This window comes from Aotus nancymaae, unplaced genomic scaffold (genome assembly GCF_030222135.1).
Source record: "Aotus nancymaae isolate 86718 unplaced genomic scaffold, 86718_ANA_hifiasm-v0.15.2.pri h1tg000012l, whole genome shotgun sequence".
In the NCBI taxonomy this organism is placed as follows: domain Eukaryota; kingdom Metazoa; phylum Chordata; class Mammalia; order Primates; family Aotidae; genus Aotus; species Aotus nancymaae.
Window position 1 is genome coordinate 352,502 of NW_026988423.1, and position 21,220 is coordinate 373,721.

The window sequence follows — 21,220 nt, forward strand, 5'->3', positions numbered from 1 at the left end:
TTAATTTGGCTGGATACGAGATTCTGGTTGAAAGTTCTTTTATTTAAGGATGTTGAATATCGGCCCCCACTCTCTTCTGGCTTGTAGGGTTTCTGCTGAGAGATCTGCTGTGAGTCTGATGGGCTTCCCTCTGTGGGTGACCTGACCTTTCTCTCTGGCTGCCCTTAGCATTTTTTCCTTCATTTCAACCCTGGTGAATCTGACGATTACGTGTCTTGGGGTTGCTCTTCTTGAGGAATATCTTTGTGGAGTTCTCTGTATTTCTTGAATTTGAATGCTGGACTGCCTTGCTAGGCTCGGGAAGTTCTCCTGGATAATATCTTGGAGTATGTTTTCCAGCTTGGATTCATTCTCCCTGTCATATTCAGGTACACGGATCAAGCATAGATTAGGTCTTTTCACATAATCCCATATTTCTTGGAGGCTTTGTTCATTTCTTTTCATTCTTTTTTCTCTTGTCTTGCCTTCTCTTTTTATTTCATTGAGTTGATCTCTGATATCCTTTCTTCTGCTTGATCGATTCGGCTGTTAAAACTTGTGTTTGCTTCACGTAGTTCTCGTGCTGTGTTTTTCAGCTCTATCAAGTCATTTATGTTTTTCTCTAAGCTGGTTATTGTAATTAGCATTTCGTCTAACCTGTTTTCAGGGTTTTTGGTTTCTTTGCATTGAGTTAGAACGTGTTCCTTTAGCTCAGAAAAGTTTGTTATTATCAACCTTCTGAAGCCTGTTTCTGTCCATATGTTGCACTCCTTCTTGGTCACGTTGTGATCCCGTGTTGTTGAGGAGTTGTGATCCCTTGAAGGAGAAGAGGTGTTCTGGTCTTTGATGGTTTCATCTTTTTTGCGCTGGCTTTTTCCCCATCTTTGTGGATTTACCGGGCTGTGGTGTCAGAGGGCTGTTTGATGAGGTCGCTTGTCTGCCTGTGGGGGCGCTACTGGGTTTCCAGGGACGCCTTCAGGTTACGAGGGAAGCTTCTTGTGTCCTTTTTGTTTACACTGGGGGTTTAGGCCCGCCTCTTCTGCTGACCTAGTGGTGCTGCTGGGTGGTCAAGAACGCCGTCCAGTTGCTACGTGGGCTTCCTGTGTTTTTTCTTAAAACATGTAGCCCAGTCCCACCCCTGTAGCCGTGGGTTGTGCCCTTCCCCCACTGGGCTGGATCATTAGGGTTCAGCTCAGACTGTGGCACTGACTATGAAACCCACTAGAGTCAGAGCTTCAGCCCTCTGGGGTTTGTGGGGGAGGGTAGGGACCCGCCCAGCCACACCCGGCTGTCTCCCCCTTTCACCTCCCTCTCTCTCTGTGGTCATGGGTCATGGGGTAGGGACCAGCCCAGCCACACCCGGCTGTCTCCCCCTTTCACCTCCCTCTCTCTCTTTGGTCATGGGTCATGGGGTAGGGCCCTCTCTGCTGCTCCCACTTAGGCTTATGGCTCCCTCTCTCTCCAGGCAGGGGGAGGGGGTGGTAGCTTGGTGTGCATCCTCTCCCGGCCGCCTTTTGGGCTTATGCATCCGTTTAGGTATGTGCAGCAATCCAGGACTCCATCCTGGATTATTATTCAACTCCACACTTGTAATTCCTGGAGTTTGGCAGAGATCCCCTGTTCTGTGTATTGCTGAGGCTTTGGGGGAAGCGCTGTATCCGGACCTGAGCGCCAGAGGGGGAGCCTCGGACTCGCCTGTCAGATGCACTTTCTGGGTGAAGCAGCACCCCTCCCCGCCTCCATCTGCCCTGCGTGGGCTTTGCTCACCGTTGGACCAGACCCATTGAAATGCACCTGGTACCTCGGTTGGAGCTAGGAGAGCTCTGGATTTCTGCGTCTCTCGCTGGGTGTTGTGCGCCGGAGTTGTGTCTATTCAGCCATGTTGGATCCCCTCGGCCCCATCCCTTTTTAATCTCTCACCGTCCCAGTCATTCCCTGTACCTCATCTAGGGTCCCTCCCCAGCGATGCCTCCTGGCCTCAGCCTAGAGGAGCTGCTTGTGTCAGAGATTATAAGAGGCATCCCCCAACCCTGGGCCACACCCGGAGACCCAAGTTCTGCTTGCACCCCAGCCAGGCTGCACAGCCACACTTCTCTTGAACACTACCCAGAATCTCCACTTCAATCAAGTGGTAAGAAGGATCCTTCTGTCTTGCTCAGAAATCCCATGGCTGTCTGGCCCTTGCCTCTCACTGAGTCGTTGGTCCATTCACAGGGTATGTCTGTCTCATCTCACCAAGGTCGGCACTGGATGAATTCATGGAGATGCAATTTGTCAGAAGTGCTCGTGACCACAGGGGGGCGCATTTCATGCACACTGCTGTAAATGGGCACAACGTTTCTGAAAAGCAATTTAGAAATGTGTGTCAAGAGTATTAAGAGTGTTCTTGTCGTTTGAGAAATTCCATTTCGGTAACTTCCATTTCAAAAGCACTTTCTAGCAGGTTTGTAATGGGGAGTTTATTTTCACCTTGGGAAATCCATCTTTGATGTCGCGTCTTCTGAATTCCATTTGATTTGCTCCTTTAATAACTTCATGAAACTCTGTCAGTTTCCCAGTTATATATGGAGCACAGAAAGAGAGTGTAGGCGGTCAAGGTGGATTTAAGGCTGTGTAACTCTGTGAATGATGTTGTCTAAGAGAGAGGCTGCTCCCAAAAGACATATGGTTTCCAAAAGCAGACTGGTGTGGTGCTGAGTGAATAAACATTGTGCGGGATCTTGTACAACGGGAAGTTTTATGAGCCCCTCACCTCCCGTTCTGATTCAGCAAGTCATGGTGGTTTCCAGGAATATCTATTTTTAACAAGATTTCCTGTAGATTTTAATGCTCAAATAGAGGTCTGATAATCACAGTTTAGAATGTAATCTACCATAGTCTATTTCATTTTTAAGAAATTCTACTAGATCTTATTTTCATGGAATATAGTATGTCACATGGGATTCATGCATTCAAGAAATATCTGAAATACTAGACAAGCATTCTCACTGCCAAGTTATAGGGAGGAGTGTCATTACAACAAATATTACATAACCAGTATGCCACACTTGTAAGTGCACACACTGCATACACAGCAGCGTATTCTGCTCAGTAGCAAGCAGAGGCACTTTGTTTTTTTTCCTAGGGGTCATGTGACAACGGGCGCCTGTTTCTATTTCTCCTTTCCAGCACTTCTTAGGCCCCATCCAAAAGAGGTGCTCTTAGAAAAAGCTACGTTTCTTTTTTCTCATTTCTGCCTAATTCACCTGTTGTCTTTCCAGTCCACCTGTCGGCCAGTTTGGTACATCAGAACTGCAATTATTTTTGCTGTTAGAGAATCTATTGGTAGAGTTAATAATACAGTTATGACCAGTGGTTTTCAAAATGTATCATGCTTTGAAATCACCAGGAACACTTTTCAAAACCGAATGTCCCGGATGCACCTCAGTGCAATTACATCAGCGTCTCAGGTCCTCAGATGATTCTAGGTGCAGTATGGTTGAGAATTATTAATTTGGCTTAAGTTCCACCTCGAGTAGTAATAAATGTAGCAAGGGCCAGGCGCGGTGGCTCATGCCTGTAATCCCAGCACTTTGGGAGACCGAAGAGAGTGGATCACAAGGTCAGGAGATCAAGACCATCCTGGGTAACATGGTGAAACCCCATCTCTACTAAAAATACAAAAATTAGCCAGGCTTGGTAGTAGTGGGCACCTGTAATCCCAGCTACTCGGGAGGCTGAGGCAGGAGAATCACTTGAACCCGGGAGGTGGAGGTTGCAGTGAGCTGAGATAGCATCGCTGCACTCCAGCCTGGGTGACAGAGCAAGACTCCATCTCAGAAAAAAAAAGTGTAGCCTGAATTGAAAAGTCAGGAGAAAAAGCTGTCTCTCTCTTGTGCCCTCCCTCTTTGATGATGTCATGGTTGCCTCTGCGGCCACCTGTCCTCCTGTGGTTTGGTTTGCTTTTTTTTAATTCTTTTTTTTCCTTACAGCCTTCCATTATTCTTCTATGGTGTGTACCTGTATTGAAGTTTTATTACATTTAGACCTGGAAATCTCCTTTTATAATCTAAGCATTTTCCCTTGGAGTATGGCCATGTTATCCAGGATACTTTAAAAAAAAAAATGGAGGTTCCTGGTCCTGGCACTGTACTCACTAGATCAGAACCTTTTTCTCCCTGTCTCTCTCTTTCTCTTTCTCTATGTATATACACATATGGGGATTTGTTAGAGGAATTGGTTCACGTGATTATGCAAGCTGGAGAACGAGGGAAACCACCAGGCCCAGTCCGTGTCCAAAGGCTTCAGAACCAAAGAAGCCAGTGGCGTGGCGCAACTCTCAGTTTGAAGGGGAAGGCCAAGACTCCAGGGAGCCGCCAATGCAAATTTCAGAGTCCAAAGGCCAGAGGACCTGGAATTCTGACATTCAACAACTCCAGGTAGGAGAAGGGCATCCTAGCTCCAGAAGAGAAAGTAAGAATTTGCCCTTCCTCCATCTTTTTGCTCCATGTAGGCACCCAGCTGATTGGATGGCACCTGCCCATGCTGAGGGCAGACCTTACCCGCTCAGTCCACCAACTCAAACACCAATCTCCTTCAGAAACGCCCTTGGAGACACAACTGGGGCAGCTCAGTGATTCTAGTGAAATGCCAGAGCACTCTGTTTTTCCCTTTCAGCAGGAGAGGGATGGACTTGGTGCCACTGAGGTGCTGGGGATAATTAATGCTTGAGTAGCTATCTGTGTATCCTTTAGCCCAATCAAGTTGACACACAAAATCAACCGTCACACTCAGTGATTCTTTAATGTTCGAGTATTTCTGTCCTAATTGCACCAGTCCACTTACAGATAAAGTCATGCTTAGGGTCTAAAACACTGAGGGTGAAGGCTTAAGAACAGGCTTGGCTGGGCACGGTGGCTCATGCCTGTAATCCCAGCACTTTGGGAGGCCAAAGTGGGCAGATCACAAGGTCAAGAGATTGAGACCATCCTGCCCAACATGGTGAAACCCCATCTCTACTAAAAAATACAAAAATTAGCCAAGCATGGTGGCACCTGTAGTCCCAGCTACTCAGGAGGCTGAGGCAGGAGAATTGCTTGAACCTGGGAGATGGAGGTTGCAGTGAGCTGAGATCTCGCCACTGCACTCCAGCCTGGCACCTGGAGACAGAGCAAGACTCTGTCTCAAAAAAAAGAACAAGCTTAATAGGAATGTGATACATTTCAACTACACAAAGGTGAACATTCCGAGGGCAGAGGTGAGCAAAGGGCTGATTATTAAGTTACCAACTATAGTGACTCTAGTTCAGAGATGTAAGTAAAAATCCCTAAGACTATCCAGGGCTATCCTTAATAGACCGTGATATAAGGAAGAAATTTTCCAACCCAGCTTTTCTATGGATAAAGCACTGACTACCTCCAGCATTTACATTCTGTCGTTTACCTATTGCTATAACAATGCTGTACTGTGTAAGATACAACCAGAAAACATCAATGGTGCACAACAGTAAATTCCAAGTTTTGCTCACGAGACAGTGGATTGACTGGGTGATTTTGCTGGTCTAACTGGGTTTGATGGTGTACCTCCACGAGTTTTGCAGTCAGTTCTAGGTAAGCTAGTTGACGTTACTGGTTTTGAGTTTCCTCATGTGTCCCTAGCCTTTGCCAGAGTATCTGGGACAACCGAGCTTGCTGCAGGTGGCTCATTCTCCAGCAGCCTAGCCCAGGCATGGCAGGATCCAGAGAGAGAGAGAAAGTGGAAGCGTGCAGCTCTTAAAGCCTCGGTCTGCAGCGTGTGCAGCGCCGCTCCTGCTGCCTTCCGTTGGCCATTTCAAGTCACAGGATGAGGCCAGCTCCAAGAGTGGAGAAATAGACTCTACCTCTTGATGAGAGAACATATAAAGTCACATTCTAAAATGTGTGAATATAGATTTATGCAAACAATCAGCTTCATTCACTGGGGCCAGTTATGTAAATAATCAGCCGCATCCATCACCCAAGCTTTACCTGTTTACCTAACGCGTAGTTATAAGGCATTAAGTTCTGAAGGTTGTCATATTGCTCCCAGGCATCAGAAGAGTTTGTGTGCACATACCTGGCAAGGTAAGGCCTTGCATGTCAACAGCTTGCTTTGAGTATCTTATGCTTTATCAATGATGTACATCAAAGGGGATATGCAATATATTCAGGAAGTTATTCAAGATATTCAGAAAATTCTCACATAGTCAACAGATGCATTATGGTTACCTTGAAGATCCTGTCTTTATGCTGCTCCGAAATTCTAGACGGTCTCTGATTGCCAAGAAGATGCTGTTGTTTCAAAGTGGGACACATCATTGTGCGTTGAATATGGCTCCGTTTAAAATCTGCTCAGTCTGGCTTTCGCTTCCTTTTCTAAGTGAAGAAATACAAATCCCTTCGCCTCCAGCCTTTGGCACTGCACTGTCTGACCGAACTCTATGACCCGAATTCATCTTGTGACGTGAAGTCCAGCACATGGGGCCTGAACACCACACTCTGTTTTTGTTTCCTCTGTCTCTTTTACCTTCAACGTGATGTTCCTCAGTCTCTGCAAATCCAAATCTTAACAGTCCTACAGTGTCTTCTTAAATATGGCCTTCTGCTTAAAAAACCCTTCACTGATAACCCCAGACAAAAGTGTGTTTCCTCTTTATGTTTCACAGAGACAGGAAAAATAGCAAGTAAACTCAGACAAATTTGAGAACAGTTCTACTGTTCACTTACTGTTAGACTTAGACATGGTGCTTCATTTTGCTACACCTATTTTTCTTAACTTTCTAAAATGCGGATAATACCCACCTGCAGGGCGATTATGATAAAAATACTGTATGTAAAGTTTCTAACGTTTACAAGGTCCTTGATAAATGATGGCTGTTTTTATGACCCCATATACAAGTCATTGCCTTCTTATTTTCTATATTAATGCCCAACCAATGCCTGTGTTACTGTTGCTCCCTGCATTCCCTCTTCTTAAGGACAGGAGTTATGTCTTCCTTCTGATTACTTTTCTCTGCATTTTACAGATGAGGAAACTGATTAAGTAACTTGTCTAAGGCCAGATAGTTGGCAGTACTGGAGTTGAGATTTGAATTTCTTTTAGGAACTGCTTTCTAAACCCCTACCCTGTATGTACTGCCTTGTCTTAGCCTGGCTTCCCCCTGGAAATAAAGCCTGAGACCAATGTTTATTTGAGACTGGGTTGAAGGAAGCGGGCAGGAGTGAAGGACGGGGGAGTGAAATAGGAAACGGACAACGGATAGAGCTGGACTGGTGCTCGATCCCGCCAAGCCCTCTAAGTTTCAAAACTGTGGCTTGGGGAATGAAAGGAAGCCCCGGTTATGGGTTAACCAGAGTGAGCTTCCTGCACTTTTGGTGGTGCAACTTAGTGGAAAGGAGTACCCGCTGGCATCCTACCAGAAGCACTCAGGGAAGCCCCAAGGCAGGAGGCCAGAAGAGCAGTATCTGTGAAAATCGCTCAAACGCTTGCAGAGAATTGGTTGCCACCATACCAGCACTGAAGTTAAAGATGGGCAAGGTGACTGTGAAGGGGTGTACAAGAGGTGTGCGCTACGTGCCTCTTAGCAAGGAGAGAGTCAGTGTGTGCCGAAAAGTACTGTAACCAGGAGAGTTTTCCTGAATTTCACCTTGATGTGAAGATGACTAATTTATTTATTTTAGAAGCATACCTGTGGAGGAAGGATTAAGAATTTTTGTTAAGGCTGGTTGCAGTGGCTCACGCCTGTAATCCCAGCACTTTGGGAGGCCGAGGCGAGTGAATCACTTGAGGTCAGAAGTTCAAGACCAGCCTGGCCAACATGGTGAAACCCTGTCTTTACTAAAAATACAAAAATTTTGGTGGTGCATACTTAGTGGAAAGGCAGTACCCTCTGGCATCCTACCAGAAGCACTCAGGGAAGCCTGAGTGCTTGGACATGGTGGCGGTGCCTATAGTCCTACTACACGGGTGGCTGGAGTGGGTGAATCACTTGAACCCCTGAGTTGGAGGTCATGTTGAGCCAAGATCAGGCTATTGCACTCCAGCCTAGGTGACAGAGTGAGACTCCATCTCAAAATAAATAAAAATTCTTGCCCTCAAATTCCTTTTAAAGAGTTTTATGGGAAGGATTGGGCTCACTTGTGTTTTGAAACATGTAAAGTAGGTGAGATTATGAGAGAAGAAACATTTTCTGAGATGTTCTTCTAAATCCACTGAAAGGGAAGCCCGTGTTAGAAAGTTACATGCATTAAAAACTATGACTTGAATTCATAATTCTTTTTTTTTTTTTTGAGATGGAGTCTTGCTCTGTCGCCAGGCTGGAGTGCAATGGCGCAATCTCGGCTCACTCCAACCTCCGCCTCCCGGGTTCAAGTGATTCTTCCCCCTCAGCCTCCCAAGTAGCTGGGACCACAGGCGTGTGCCACAACACCCGGCTAATTTTTTTGTATTTTTAGTAGAGACGGGGTTTCACCGTTGTTGGCCATTGAATTCATAATTCTTACCATACAGTAGAACATTCCTAAAATAGAAATGCAACACAGCTGTAAGTTTTCCTGAGCCTTCTTTAGGATCAGCCCTATTGTTCCCTTAGAACTTTTAGACTTAAATTTGCAGGTACTGATTTGATCTCTTGGTCTGTGAATCTTCCCCTCAGGGACCACCTTTTGAATAAAAAGTCCATTTAGGACTGGAGGAAAAAAAATATATTTTTAAAAATTAAAATCATTGCAAATAAACCAGAAAGGAAAGTTATCTAACTTTGTCTGGAACATGGATTATCCTTTTACTTTTCAGTAAAGTGTCACATAGATAGCATGGTCATTTATATTATTCAACAAGAAACTTAAGCTGAATTAAGGTAGTGAAGTTCAATAGAAAAAATGATGTGAGGAAGGCCAGAGTTCAAATCTCCACTGTGCCATTTCTGAACACTGTGCCAACTCTTAGGCAAGCAAAGCTTTCTATGACTTAATTTTCTTATCTATAAAATGAAGACAACGTCATTGCAAAATTATTGTGAGGATTTGTTCTTCACAAAGTTGTGAGGATTAAATGAAATTGTATATGTGAAAGGACAAAGTACACACATAAACATGAAGTATTATTTTACTTTAAGAATGGCTCAAAGTTAATAAATTCATGGGAAAACTAGTGTCAAAAAGCCTACTTTTGAATCGGGAGAGGCCTTGTAGAAGGACTGGGTTGTTCGCTAAGTTTGGCCCACTGTGCCCTGTCCTTGGTCTCCTGCTGGGGTTACATATTATTGAAAAAAAAAAAAAAAAAAGACTTTTTTTTTTCATTTCTTTTTTTTTTTTTTTTTTGAGAGAGAGACAGGGTCTCACTATGTTGCCCAGGCTGGTTTTGTACTCCTGGGTGCAAGCAATCTTCCTGCCTTGGCCTCTCAAAGTGCTAGGATTACAGGCATGAGCCACCACACCCAACCAAAAAACAGACTCTAATCAGCAAGCAGCTGGTTTCTACTGATCTTCCATTACAGCTAGACACATGGCACAAAGGAAGAGATCTTGCCTTTGTGATAAATTTTTATGTAATATGTGAACTAAGATAAATGAAGTCAGGTCCTTCCTTAGAAAACCTTGCACAAGACTGCACATCCCTCATAGCTTTCCAAAAGCCTTCCTTAGAAGTCTTATCACCACTACACGTTACACATGTATCATCTTCCTCTCTCCGTTAATTTTTCTATTTTATATGAAATAATAACACTATTCTCTGGGCTTGTCTATCCAAACTCATTGTGCTGTGTATTTCAAATACATTAGTACACATCACCTAGTTCTTAACCATCCAAGTAGCTATTACTCTTGATAGAATGTAGTGCAGAAATCAAAGATCATAGAGATTAATTTACTTTCAAGGTTGCAAAGCTAGTAGAATATGAAAAAAATAGGTTTTGGAATCCAGGCCTCAACCCTATGTTCAGTGCCTCTTTCCTCATTTTAATTATTGCTTTGGTTAACAAGAGTTAATAATTAATTTGCCTGTTGCTGAGATCACAGTTGATATTTTCAAACGTAACAGTAACTATACATTTTGCACACCTTACACTATCGCAGTATTCCATCAATGGAATATCACCAGGAAACTATGGGTCAGGAGAAATACAGTGAAAATAAAGACTCCTATAATGCTGGTATCTTTAGGAATGCATGTCTCAGTAATCAAGCAGAAATAAACCAAGTGAGAATGCTACTCAAATATAAATAAACAAAGTAGGCAAATGATTGGTGTTCAGTTTTGCCAATTTTATTGAACCAATAAAATTCCTACTAATAACAATGAAATAAATTTCTGCAAGTATAAATGTGATACAGTTTAACAAAACCCATTGTTCTGTACCTATAAATAGATTTTTAAAATGTCATAAAAAGTGCAGTTATGAATTGTTAACATGTTAATACACAGTTCCTTTATTTCAAATGTGTTTGTCTTGACTCACTAACAGTTCCTTCTGCATCTGTCCAAATAATATTACCCATCCCTCCAAAAAAAAAAAAAAAAGCGGCATTAAAGCACTAGAATATTACAGATAAACTGATCCATTTAGGTCAGCTTTAGTCAGAACTGTAAAATCAGCAACGTAAGAAAAACAAAACCTAGTAATACATATGAAAAGCTTTCTTGGGTTCTACAACCGTCTTAACTGCTGACTCATGTGGAGGGCATTAACAGCTGAAAAGGCTTATATGGTTAACTATCTAGATTCTAACTACAGCAGGGTCTGGTTTGCCAGAACAAGTTTAAAGTGGCTGTTTATTAAGTTTGCTATTTTCAGAATAGAAACTATAAGACCGCCATTTGACATTGAAACTTGTGTGAATCCTAAATTGCATCAATTATCTATTTGACAAAAGCTTATTCTAATTTAAAACCTTACAGAGTAAGAGACTGATATATAGAGCAGTCTTAAAGATCACGTCATCTGCCTTACATTAGTCCACTCGTGCTTCGTAAAAAAAAAAAAAAAATTACAGTAACAAAGCACAGGACTACAAAGGCAAAAACATCACAGCTTCTGATTACATTGAATAAAAAGTACCAAGGAACGCAGAAGATAATTCTGTATTAATACTGATGAATTAAAGAACTATAATAGACGTTTCACAGCATGCTACATATATCGCTCACAACTGAAGGATAAATGTCTAACGTTGAAAGTCAAGAAGTTGGCAATCTGATTTCATGTGCAATTCAGCTACCAAGTCTTAATATATACATTCATTATGTAGCTGTCCTGCAAAACCAGGATTTTTTTTTTTTTTAAAGTTTTCAAGTTCAACTTCTATTTCATAAGTTAAAAGATACATCCAGTTCTTCCATGACCAGGAAAGTTATTTCAGGCTTAAAGGAGCTAATCCAAGTAGAAGGCCATGTTCCAAGTTGGCCTGACAGGTGTCTTTATTACCCTGCTCAGACTGCACGTGTATGTGCCTACACTAGCAGTACTGAGGAGATACCAAACTGGCTGTGGTTTGCTTTCTGTATCTCTTATTTTGGGTTGAAAGGAGTAAATGTGAAGAGAAAGAGGAAGGGGAAACTGTATTTTCTCTCTAGAGAAGACTAAATAATGCAAAGGAAATATCTGCACTAGAGACATAGTTTGGATCACTTTCCTTGGTGAACAAGGGTACCATTTAACTCTTTTTACCTTAGAGAACTAGCGAAATTCAGAAAGCAGAAATCTCTCAACATTACAAAGGAAACTTCTTGGCCACCCAACTGATTTCTTTTATTCTACCTTTTGATCCTTCCTTATTAGACTTGGGGAGCCAGTTGAAAATGTGCAACGATATTAATTTAAGAAAGATGTATATTAAGTTTTATTCTGTTTCATAATGTATGGACTTAACTAATCAGGATTTGTGAACAATATTTTAACACTATAGACCAGAGAGATTCTCTCTGATATTTTTTCGGTAGAAATTATACATTCATTTTTTTTAAGAGGTTAACTTGAGGGGTGCAAGAAAATAGACTGTTTTTAGCAAAATTTACATAACAAAAATTCTATTCATATTTAGACTAATGTTTGATGTCCTATAAACTGTAAAATTGGGTATTTCTTCTAAAGGCTATTTTGTGGTATGCCCTGCACTATTTCCACAAGCATTCAAAAGAATCAGATATTCATTCTGTTTCCCCCCATATACATATCTAAATATATTTTTTTTCATTCTGTACTTCATGGTGGTACAGTCATAATTACGTTAAAGCTAAAATGAACACTTCATGGCATATGATTTAATACAAACCACCTCATTCAGTCTCCATTATTAAGTCTCATATCTTAACTAGGACATCAATTCATTCCTGAGCCCTTTAAAGGCATTTATTGGATACTACTATCAGGTTGAGTTGTTCATGAATGAGATGGAGAACATCCAAATAGCACAAGAAATAATAAGAATCTATACTTGTCAAACGGGATGGTTCATCAGGTCAGACAAGCGTCTGCAGTGTCCCATGTTAGAAACCTGACCTAATTTTACATCTGTGAACAACCTCCAGTGCACCCAGCTGGAGAGGAACGATTACATCTTCTTCCTCTTTGCATTTCCTCTTCCTTCTGGATATACCTGATGTGTGGCTAGGAGAATAAAGACTACAAACTCAATGCATTTTCTTTTCATCCCATAGAACATTTTTTTCCTCCCGTAAGAACAAGATAGGAACAGAGGTTAGAGGCTTAGTCTAACTAACAAAAGCCTAGTCAAACCCTTATGGACCCAATCTTGTGGTATTTTATCTATGTTATAAATCAAATGGGCTTCTGTGATCCCATGGGACCATCTAAATACCCTTTGCCTTATATCCTTCTATTAGAAATGTGTTTCAAGGCCCAAACACCACCAATAAAACAAATGTCTGGAACACCGCCCTATTTGTATGCCAGAAATTTCCCATTCCACTGAAGGGTTCAAGTCCTTCTGGATTGCTGGAGAATTTTTACTTTACATTCAAATAGCTTGGACTAATAACAGTACTCATAACCTAATACAAATCCAAGTTAGGATGGCAATTCAGTCACTTTAAAATCCTGCTAAATGCTTAATTCTGCATAATAGAAATAGTTCAATTTCTGTATCATGTATAAATATAAAGATTCCAACTTTGATAAAGGCAAAAATCTTTTACGGTTTATTTAAAATATGGAAGTTGTGTTACTGAACAACAGTGAGTGAATCCATGAAAAGGTTGGATACTCTGAATTTATAGGCTCTTTGGGGATGAGGTAGAGGAGAGCAAGATATTTCGGCAGCTTGGAAAGGGGTAGAACAGAATGGGGTGACACGATTTACACTTGATACTGCATAACATCTGGTAGGGTGTCTAGGGCAAAGGTTAGCCAAAATATAGCTGGATGGTTGAGGGATTTAGAAGGTGTTGGGGTGAATCCATAGTTTCAATGAATGGAGAAAAAGGAACTCAGAAAAGTAAATGCTGGTGACTGTCAGCAGGTGGCTGGTGATGTTTGGTTTGCATTGTGAAAGCTGTTCAGACCAACATGGGCTGAGGGAAGGGGAGGAGAGTGAGCACGTAGAGGCTGAGGCACTTGGAGGAAGAAGCAGCAGCAGGAAAGGGTGGACTGAATGCAGGTTGGAGCACCCGCATAGGAAATATTTTCTCTAGATTAGGTGTATGATGCTGAGGGCAGCCACACTCTTAGCACTCTGTTCCTTGTATTTTCTGAAAACTTTTCCTTCCTCATGGGGCTCTGCCTTGACATATACCTCTACCTCTATTATCCATTTCACCCCAGCTCTTTTTGTTCTAGATCTCACCTGGGCATATTCTAGGTCTGTTAACTAAGCCAAATTAGCATTGAATTAAGCTCCACATACAGTGGACATGTAAGTTCTGTTGACTGAGATAAATACATTCATGTTACAGTACTGCTTTGAAGACTATTTGATTCTCAGTCTCCAGAGGGATATAATAGGGAAACACAGTTTACATTGATGGCCACCTAGAATAGGTTCTGATTACATAAATAATTATTAGGTAACTTAAAACTCAATCTGAACAGAGGAGCCACGTCTTTCAGTTTGCTGTTGAATGGTATGACTAAGCAAATGTCGTATAGTATTTACGTAGCATTATTGTTATATATTCTTTACTCCATGTAAGACCATCTCTTTGCATAAAAGCAGTCCTATTAAAGAGAAGAATTTAAGATCTTTCTTTCCAGAGAAATGATTTAGAATTGCCTTTAAAATACAACCTAAAACACTTTATTTTGCTAACACAGTGCAAATCATTTTTATAACATGCACTAAAATTTATTTTTTCCATGATGAATTGTCCTTAGAGTTGAAAAGAATCTTACCATCATGTAGGCATACACCCTCCCTTCACTAAAAATGGTGAGCTATTTTAAGTACAGATCTTTGTTGATCATTTTATTTTGCGGTGGCATAGAAATCTAAGATTTTGGATTTTTAAAAAAACTTTCTAAGGGGGAAAAGGAAAAAGCAGCTCTGGAATAATAATTAGCTTTCAGACACATTTAAAATCTTTAGGAGACATTATAACAAATAGGAACTCTGGTTCAAATTTTATAGGATTCTTATATAAAACTTATATTGAGTTTTCTGTTGTAAAAACAGCCCTGTGTTCCTCTGCCATTATTTGGGCTTAAAACCATAATTAAAGGCCAAGGCCATGCCCCAGATTCCATGTTAGCCATCTTTTATTTTAAAAATACCCCAAATGGGACAAATTTGTACTGGGACTGAGACAACGTACTTAGTTCAAAAAGGTGAAGGAGGTAATAAGCTGTCTCAAAAGCCTCTTTTCCCCTTATGGTCACACATCCACCTGAAGAAGCCTCGTCTGAAGAAGCCAATGAGGCACCTGCCTGGCTACTCCCATAGTCAGGTGGGTCAAATAACAGATTATTTTCAGATGGGAGAGTATTTCAGTATTTCTTAACATGATGATCTAGAAGTTACAAATTATCATTGAAGCTGGAAATCTTGAAATTCCCAAGTAAATAGACATTATTCAAGCATACACATCAGTGGACTATTAGACTAATTTTAACATAATAAGCAAAGAATTAAAGAATCCACATTCACATGTGCTTTTCTCACGTACACTTGCACAGTTAAATTTGGCACACTGTGAGCGCAAGGTGGAGATTAGCATATTGCATAATCACATCATTATACCAATTGAACCAGATATCTCTTTTTAAAAATATCACATTTTAATATAAAAAGCTATACTATAAATTACTACATAGTAAATTCAATACTCTGAAAAAATACCACCCTGGAAAACCGCATCAGATTTCAAGTTTGCATTGGATAAAGAGAGTTAACAGCAAACTCGTTGTAAAATGGTATTCACAACCTGAAATGCTGTGCATGCTGCGTATTAGTAGGTGCTTTAGCACCTTCAGAAGTCAATTCTTCTAGGCTGGTTCACTGAGGTTCGTAAATATATTGTTTTTTGTTTTTGTTTATAATTCCAAGTCAACTTATTTTCCTGACTATTGATGAGATAGATCAATGCTGAGCTAAAAAGAAACTTTGCAAGGAAAGAGATCTATTAAAGGCACTAATATTTTCATAGCCTAAACTCCAACAATTTACATTTCCAGGGAAAAAAATAAACAAAAACTAAGTGGCCATTTTAGTTACTTAAACCTTGTTTCCCCTTTTGGTCTAAAGCTCATACGATGTTCTGTGAGAATTTCTCCTTCTTTTCAATACATACTAGTCATTTTTTATCCTGTTATACAGTTCACCTGCACAAAAATATAGGGCTATTAACTGAAAGCACATAGTAAAAAAAACAAATTCAAGAATAAAAGACATCCTCAACTGGAAAGCTGTGAAGTTAGGGAAGTCAAATGGACATTTACGTTGCCATTTGTGTCTTGCCATTCTCCTATTTTCTTTGTGTTACAGATCTACATAATGTGATATTTACTAAAACATATGGCATAGGTAATAAAACAAAGATATGGCACAAGTTCTCTGAATTATCTCTTTAAATAAATCACCCGGTCTTTAAAAATATTAGTGATTTTTTCCTCACATGGAAGATTTCAGACAGGATCCTGGAATCCAAAAATGCAGAACTACCTTGTTAATAAGTTTACAGTCATCTTTGTTTTCCTATCTAGAACAAAATCTAAAAGAAAGCAACCCAATGTATTGTACCAGAAGAGGATGATAAATGGAAGAGGAAAATGATTTAATGAAATACTAGTTCACAATTCTTTCACAAAAGAAAAGTTAAATCCTGTATCACAAGTAAGTCTAAAATGAAATCATTGAGGGAACTCTTAACAGAACATTTTACCTATATTATTTACTATGAAGAAAATGGATGTGTTTTCAAAAATTAGCATGTATGTGTACAATTCAAGTCACCCTTAACTAACCAAAAAGTATTTAAGAAGCAGTGCAGTTGTGTCCTACTGGATAGTTGTAAGCATCTCTTTAGGCACTTCACTGGTTCGTTGACATAATACAAATTAAAGCTATAAACACATAATGTTGTGCTCTCTGAAGATAGTCTAATCAAGCAACGTAAACCAATGCAAAAATGTGACTTTTTGGCCGCTTATTCCTCCCCTATGACTTGATATCTTTTTTTAACCAATTGTCCAAGGAAATTTTTATGGGGAAGGGAAGGGAATGCTTTGGCATTATGAAAGGAACATTGTTCAATCCCAGTAAGGTAAAACTGAAAACAGCCTGTTCAATAAAGAAATTTGAAAACATTTCTTTATGGCTCTGTTTAAAAGGACACTTTTGCAGTGACATCAGGGGAAGTTTAGTTGAGTATTTTTTGAACATATTGCACTCTGTTTTTTTGTTCAATCACATTAATGCATAGAAACACAATTTTTACCTTTGAATAATAAACTGTCTAACCTATTATAAGAAGAAAAATCATGGAAAATAATTTCTAAAAGCCTAACAGGAAAAAAATAGGCATATTAACCTTCCTTTGCTTAACAAAATATAGAAAAAAACTATGAGAAGGGAAAAATGTGCAAAGAAACTTTTCGGTCCGTCTCGTGTGGGTTCAGGGTTATATGTGCCGACTAAATGAACTGTAAGCAGCACTGTGAGCACTGATTATTTAGGATGACTGAGGATTACTGTCAGTGATAGAATTGTGTATAATTCCACTTTTAATATATACATCTGATAGGAAAACTGAAACTTCCGTTTTAGAAGAGAAAGAAAATAGCTGAATTTGGCATTTCAGTAGCATGCTATAGAATTCATCATGATTAATTTCACATTAAATTATGGACAATGGCTGTATCACATTTCATGTTATCACCAATAGCAGTAAAACAACAACAAATAAACAAACAAACAAACAAAACAGTGCCTGACAAATAATCTCCTGAGGACACAAATAATAGGTGTCCAGTGAGCAGCTTGGTTCAACAGCGCATGCTTTTCCTCCACCAGATCTAGGACACAACATGAAAATTTTAGAATGGCCAGAGAGGTCATTCTTTGCTGAATTCCAACATCTGAAAAACAATTGCTTGAGCAGATTGTAAGCGCTTGTCCTTATTGTTAAAAAAAAAAGGGCGGGGTTGGGGGGAGAAAAAATACACATACACACAACCCAAAAGCGCCAAAGTTAAGCATTAATAAGCCAGATTTGTGATTTATGATCAGTATCCAAAACTCCAACTATAAACAATGCAAAGTAGTGCTCCTCAGTATTATTTTTGCAATTGTTAGTCATGTTAAGCATCAAGGAAAATAAAACACATCATTGCACATTACAGCCGCAAAAAACAAAAACGAAAAACAAACGGCTAAACTTTGACACTAGATGACTGAATAATTTTTGATGCTATATCACAAATAGCTTCTGCTGTTTATCTTATGTGAAAGGTCTTTACACATGTATGATGTTTTCCTTGGGTGATACTTCAGGTCAAATGCCGAGTTATGGCACGAAGAGCATAAAGAAGTTCAGCTTGCATTCGTGCTTCCATTAAAAGTAGATTGACATGAACCTAGAAGCAAAAATGTTATCAGTTTAGAAACTATTACAAATACCTAAAAAACTTTAGACTTTTCTCATACATTAGACATTCACAAAGGTTTTTTATGTGTCTATAAGCAATATACAAACACACGCCTAGGCATATTTATCCATGTTCATGATGCAACACTCAAACCTGTGTCTGTACAAAATGGCTCTGCGAGCAGTAAAAATAACCCATAAAATCTAAAAAATTCTGATAACTTTATTAGAATAAAATTTTATTTTTGTAAAGTCAATCTTTTGGATTATAAACTAAAAATCAGCCTTTTTTTTTTTTTTTTTTACTGCTTATGCTTATCCTGAAAAAGCTTTTTTTTTTTTTTTCGAGAACGAAAGAAAGAGAAAGAAAAAGAGGGAGAGAGAACAGGATTCTTGCTCTATTGCCCGGGCTGGAATGCAATCTAAAAATAGGTATTAAAAACCTCTTTTATGCCGATAATTGTACTTAACAACGGAGACAGGAAGGAATAAGGGAGGAAAACAACAAACAAACAGCCAACCAATATTTCATTTAAGTCTGTGAAATGCTATGCAGATGCTGAAGAGTGATTTACTTCCAATTATGTGGTCATTTTCAAAATAGGTGCAATATGATACTGAGAAAAATGTATGTTCTGTGGACCTGGGGTGGAGAATTCTATAAATATTCACTAAGTTTACTTATTCCAGGTCTAAGTTCAAATCATAGATGTCCCTATTAATTTTCTATGTCGTTGATCCGTCGAATATTAACAATGTGGTGTCAAAATCTCCCGCTATTATTGGGCAGGAGTCCAGGTCTCTTTATAAGTCATTAAGAACTTGTCTTATGTATCTGGGTGCTCCTGTATTAGGTGCATATATATTTATAATCATTAACTCCTGTTGTTGCATTGATCCTTTTACCATTATGTAATGTCCTCCTTTGTTTCTTTTAGTCTTTGTTACTATTAAAGTCTTTTTGTGAGAGACGAAAGCTACAACTCCTGTTTTTTTTTTTTTTTTTGCTCTCCATTTAATTGGTGAATCTTCCTCCATCCCTTTGTTTTGAGTCTTTGTATGTTGTTGCTTGTGAAATAGATCTGGATACAGCGTACTGATGGGTTTTGACTTTTTATTCAATTTACCTGTCTCTTTGATTGGGGCATTTAATCCATTTAAATTTAGAATTAATATTTGTGAGTTCAATATTGTCATTTAATGCTAGCTGGCTATTTTGCCCATTAGTTGATGTAGATTCTTCATTATAGAGATACTCTTTACGTTTTGTTAAGTTTTTGGGATGACTGATACTGGTTGTTCCTTTCTGTTTGTAGTGCTTCTTTCAGAAGCTCTTGTAAAGCAGGCCTGGTGGTGATGAAATCTCTGAGTGCTTGCTTGTTCGCGAAAAATTTTCTTTTTCCTTCGCTTATGAAGCTTAGTTTGGCGGGATATCAGATTCTGGGTTGAAAATTCTTTTCTTTGAGGATATTGAATATTGACCCCCACTCTCTTCTAGTTTGTAGGGTTTCTGGTGAGAGGTCTGCTGTGAGTCTGATAGGCTTCCCTTTATGGGTAACATGACCTTTCTCTCTAGCTGTCCTTAGAATTTTCTCCTTTATTTCAACCCTAGTGAATCTAGCGATTATGTGTCTTGGAGTTGCTCTACTTGAGGAATATCTTTGTGGTGTTCTCTGGATTAGCTGGAGTTGAGAATTGTCCTGCCTTACTAGATTAGGAAAGTTTTCCTGAATAATATCCTGAAGAATATTTTCCAACTTGGATTCATTCTCTTCATGACATTCAGGTATACCTATCAATCGTAAATTAGGTCTTTTCACATAGTCCCATATTTCTTGGAGACTTTGCTCATTCCTTTTTACTCTTTCTTCTCTAATCTTGTCTTCTCGTTTCATTTAATTAAGTTGGTCTTCGACCTCTGATATCCTTTCTTCTGCTTGATCAATTCGACTGTTAAAACCTGTGCATACTTCACGAAGTTCTCGTATTGTGTTTTTCAGTTTCATTAATTCACTTATATTCCTCTCTAAGTTGTCAATTCTCGTTAGCATTTCGTCAAACCTTTTTTCAAAGTTCTTAGTTTCTTTACATTGGGCTAGAACATGTTCTTTTAGCTCACTAAAGTTCCTTATTATCCACTTTCTGAAGCCTAAATCTGTTATTGGAACGCACTCGTTCTCCAGGCCTTGTTCTCTTGTTGATGAGGAACTGTGATCACCTGTAGAAGGAGAGGCATTCTGATCTTGGGTATTCTCAGCCCTTTTACGCTGGTTTCTTCCCATCGTTGTAAGTTCATCCACCTGTCATCTTTGTAATTGCCTACTTTCAAATTAGGTCTCTGAGTGGATGTCCAACTTGTTGATTCCCAGCGCTGAATTCTGAGCAACCCACTGCGCTGGTCAAAACAGCGGCATTAAGATTCATGGTGCTTTTCTGCCTGGGGATCTCCGGTCTGGCTTCCCTCTTGAGTCCCTTCTTCAGTCAGGTAAATGGGCGACTCTGCCTTCCCAGAGCTCCAAACGTCGATCAAAATGGGACCCAGTCCCGTTTACTCTGCACCAAGAACTGCCGCGCCAGGGCACCAGCAAAACCGCGACGCCGGCCACAACAGTCACCATGGCGACCCGTGGGACTCCTCCGCTGGGAATCTTCCAGTCCGTGGGTAACAAAAATTCGTCTGAAAGTGTGGCGTCCTCTTGTTCTGTGTGGTTTCTCTGGGAGCTACAATCCCGAGCTGCTAGTGATCAGCCATCTTGGATCGCTCTCCCTGAAAAAGCTTTAAACAATTTTCCTAGTATTTACTTGAAAGATACTAAATTGAAAATCTATGCCTAAAGTTTCTAATTTGTGTTTGATACCTGTTAGACATACGTAGCTTCCCTAGAACATTTCTTTTGGAGTCACATCTCAGCTAGTAAGTTAAAATGAGTATCCATAAGTTTTCAAAATTTACTACAAAAAAAAATTTTAATATTATATTATTTTGATATATTTCTACCAGTTGGATATGTGGTTGGATATATTCTACTGATGAGTAAAGAGAATTTCTAGATACAATGTAGAAAAGGAAGAAAATCTAGAGCAAACATATAAATAGGGGATAAAGACCCATCAGGGAGAAACGCTAGATATAAAATGGGTATTTACCTGATGTGATTGGCTCTAAGACTTCAAAAAATCTGTTAGGTACTGAGGCCATAACATTCTC

The 21,220-nt window shown here is 39.7% G+C and overlaps 1 protein-coding gene across 1 annotated transcript in view; it reads right to left on the reverse strand.

The window, feature by feature from the left end:
- Window positions 1-10,220: 10,220 nt before the first annotated feature.
- SESN3 (sestrin 3) overlaps window positions 10,221-21,220 on the reverse strand; it is a 69,718-nt gene continuing 58,718 nt past the window's right edge. The window contains exon 10 of the mRNA XM_012454699.2: window positions 10,221-18,001. Coding sequence (XP_012310122.2) covers window positions 17,915-18,001 — 87 coding nt within the window. The 3' untranslated portion in view covers window positions 10,221-17,914. The remainder of the gene's footprint in view (window positions 18,002-21,220) is intronic.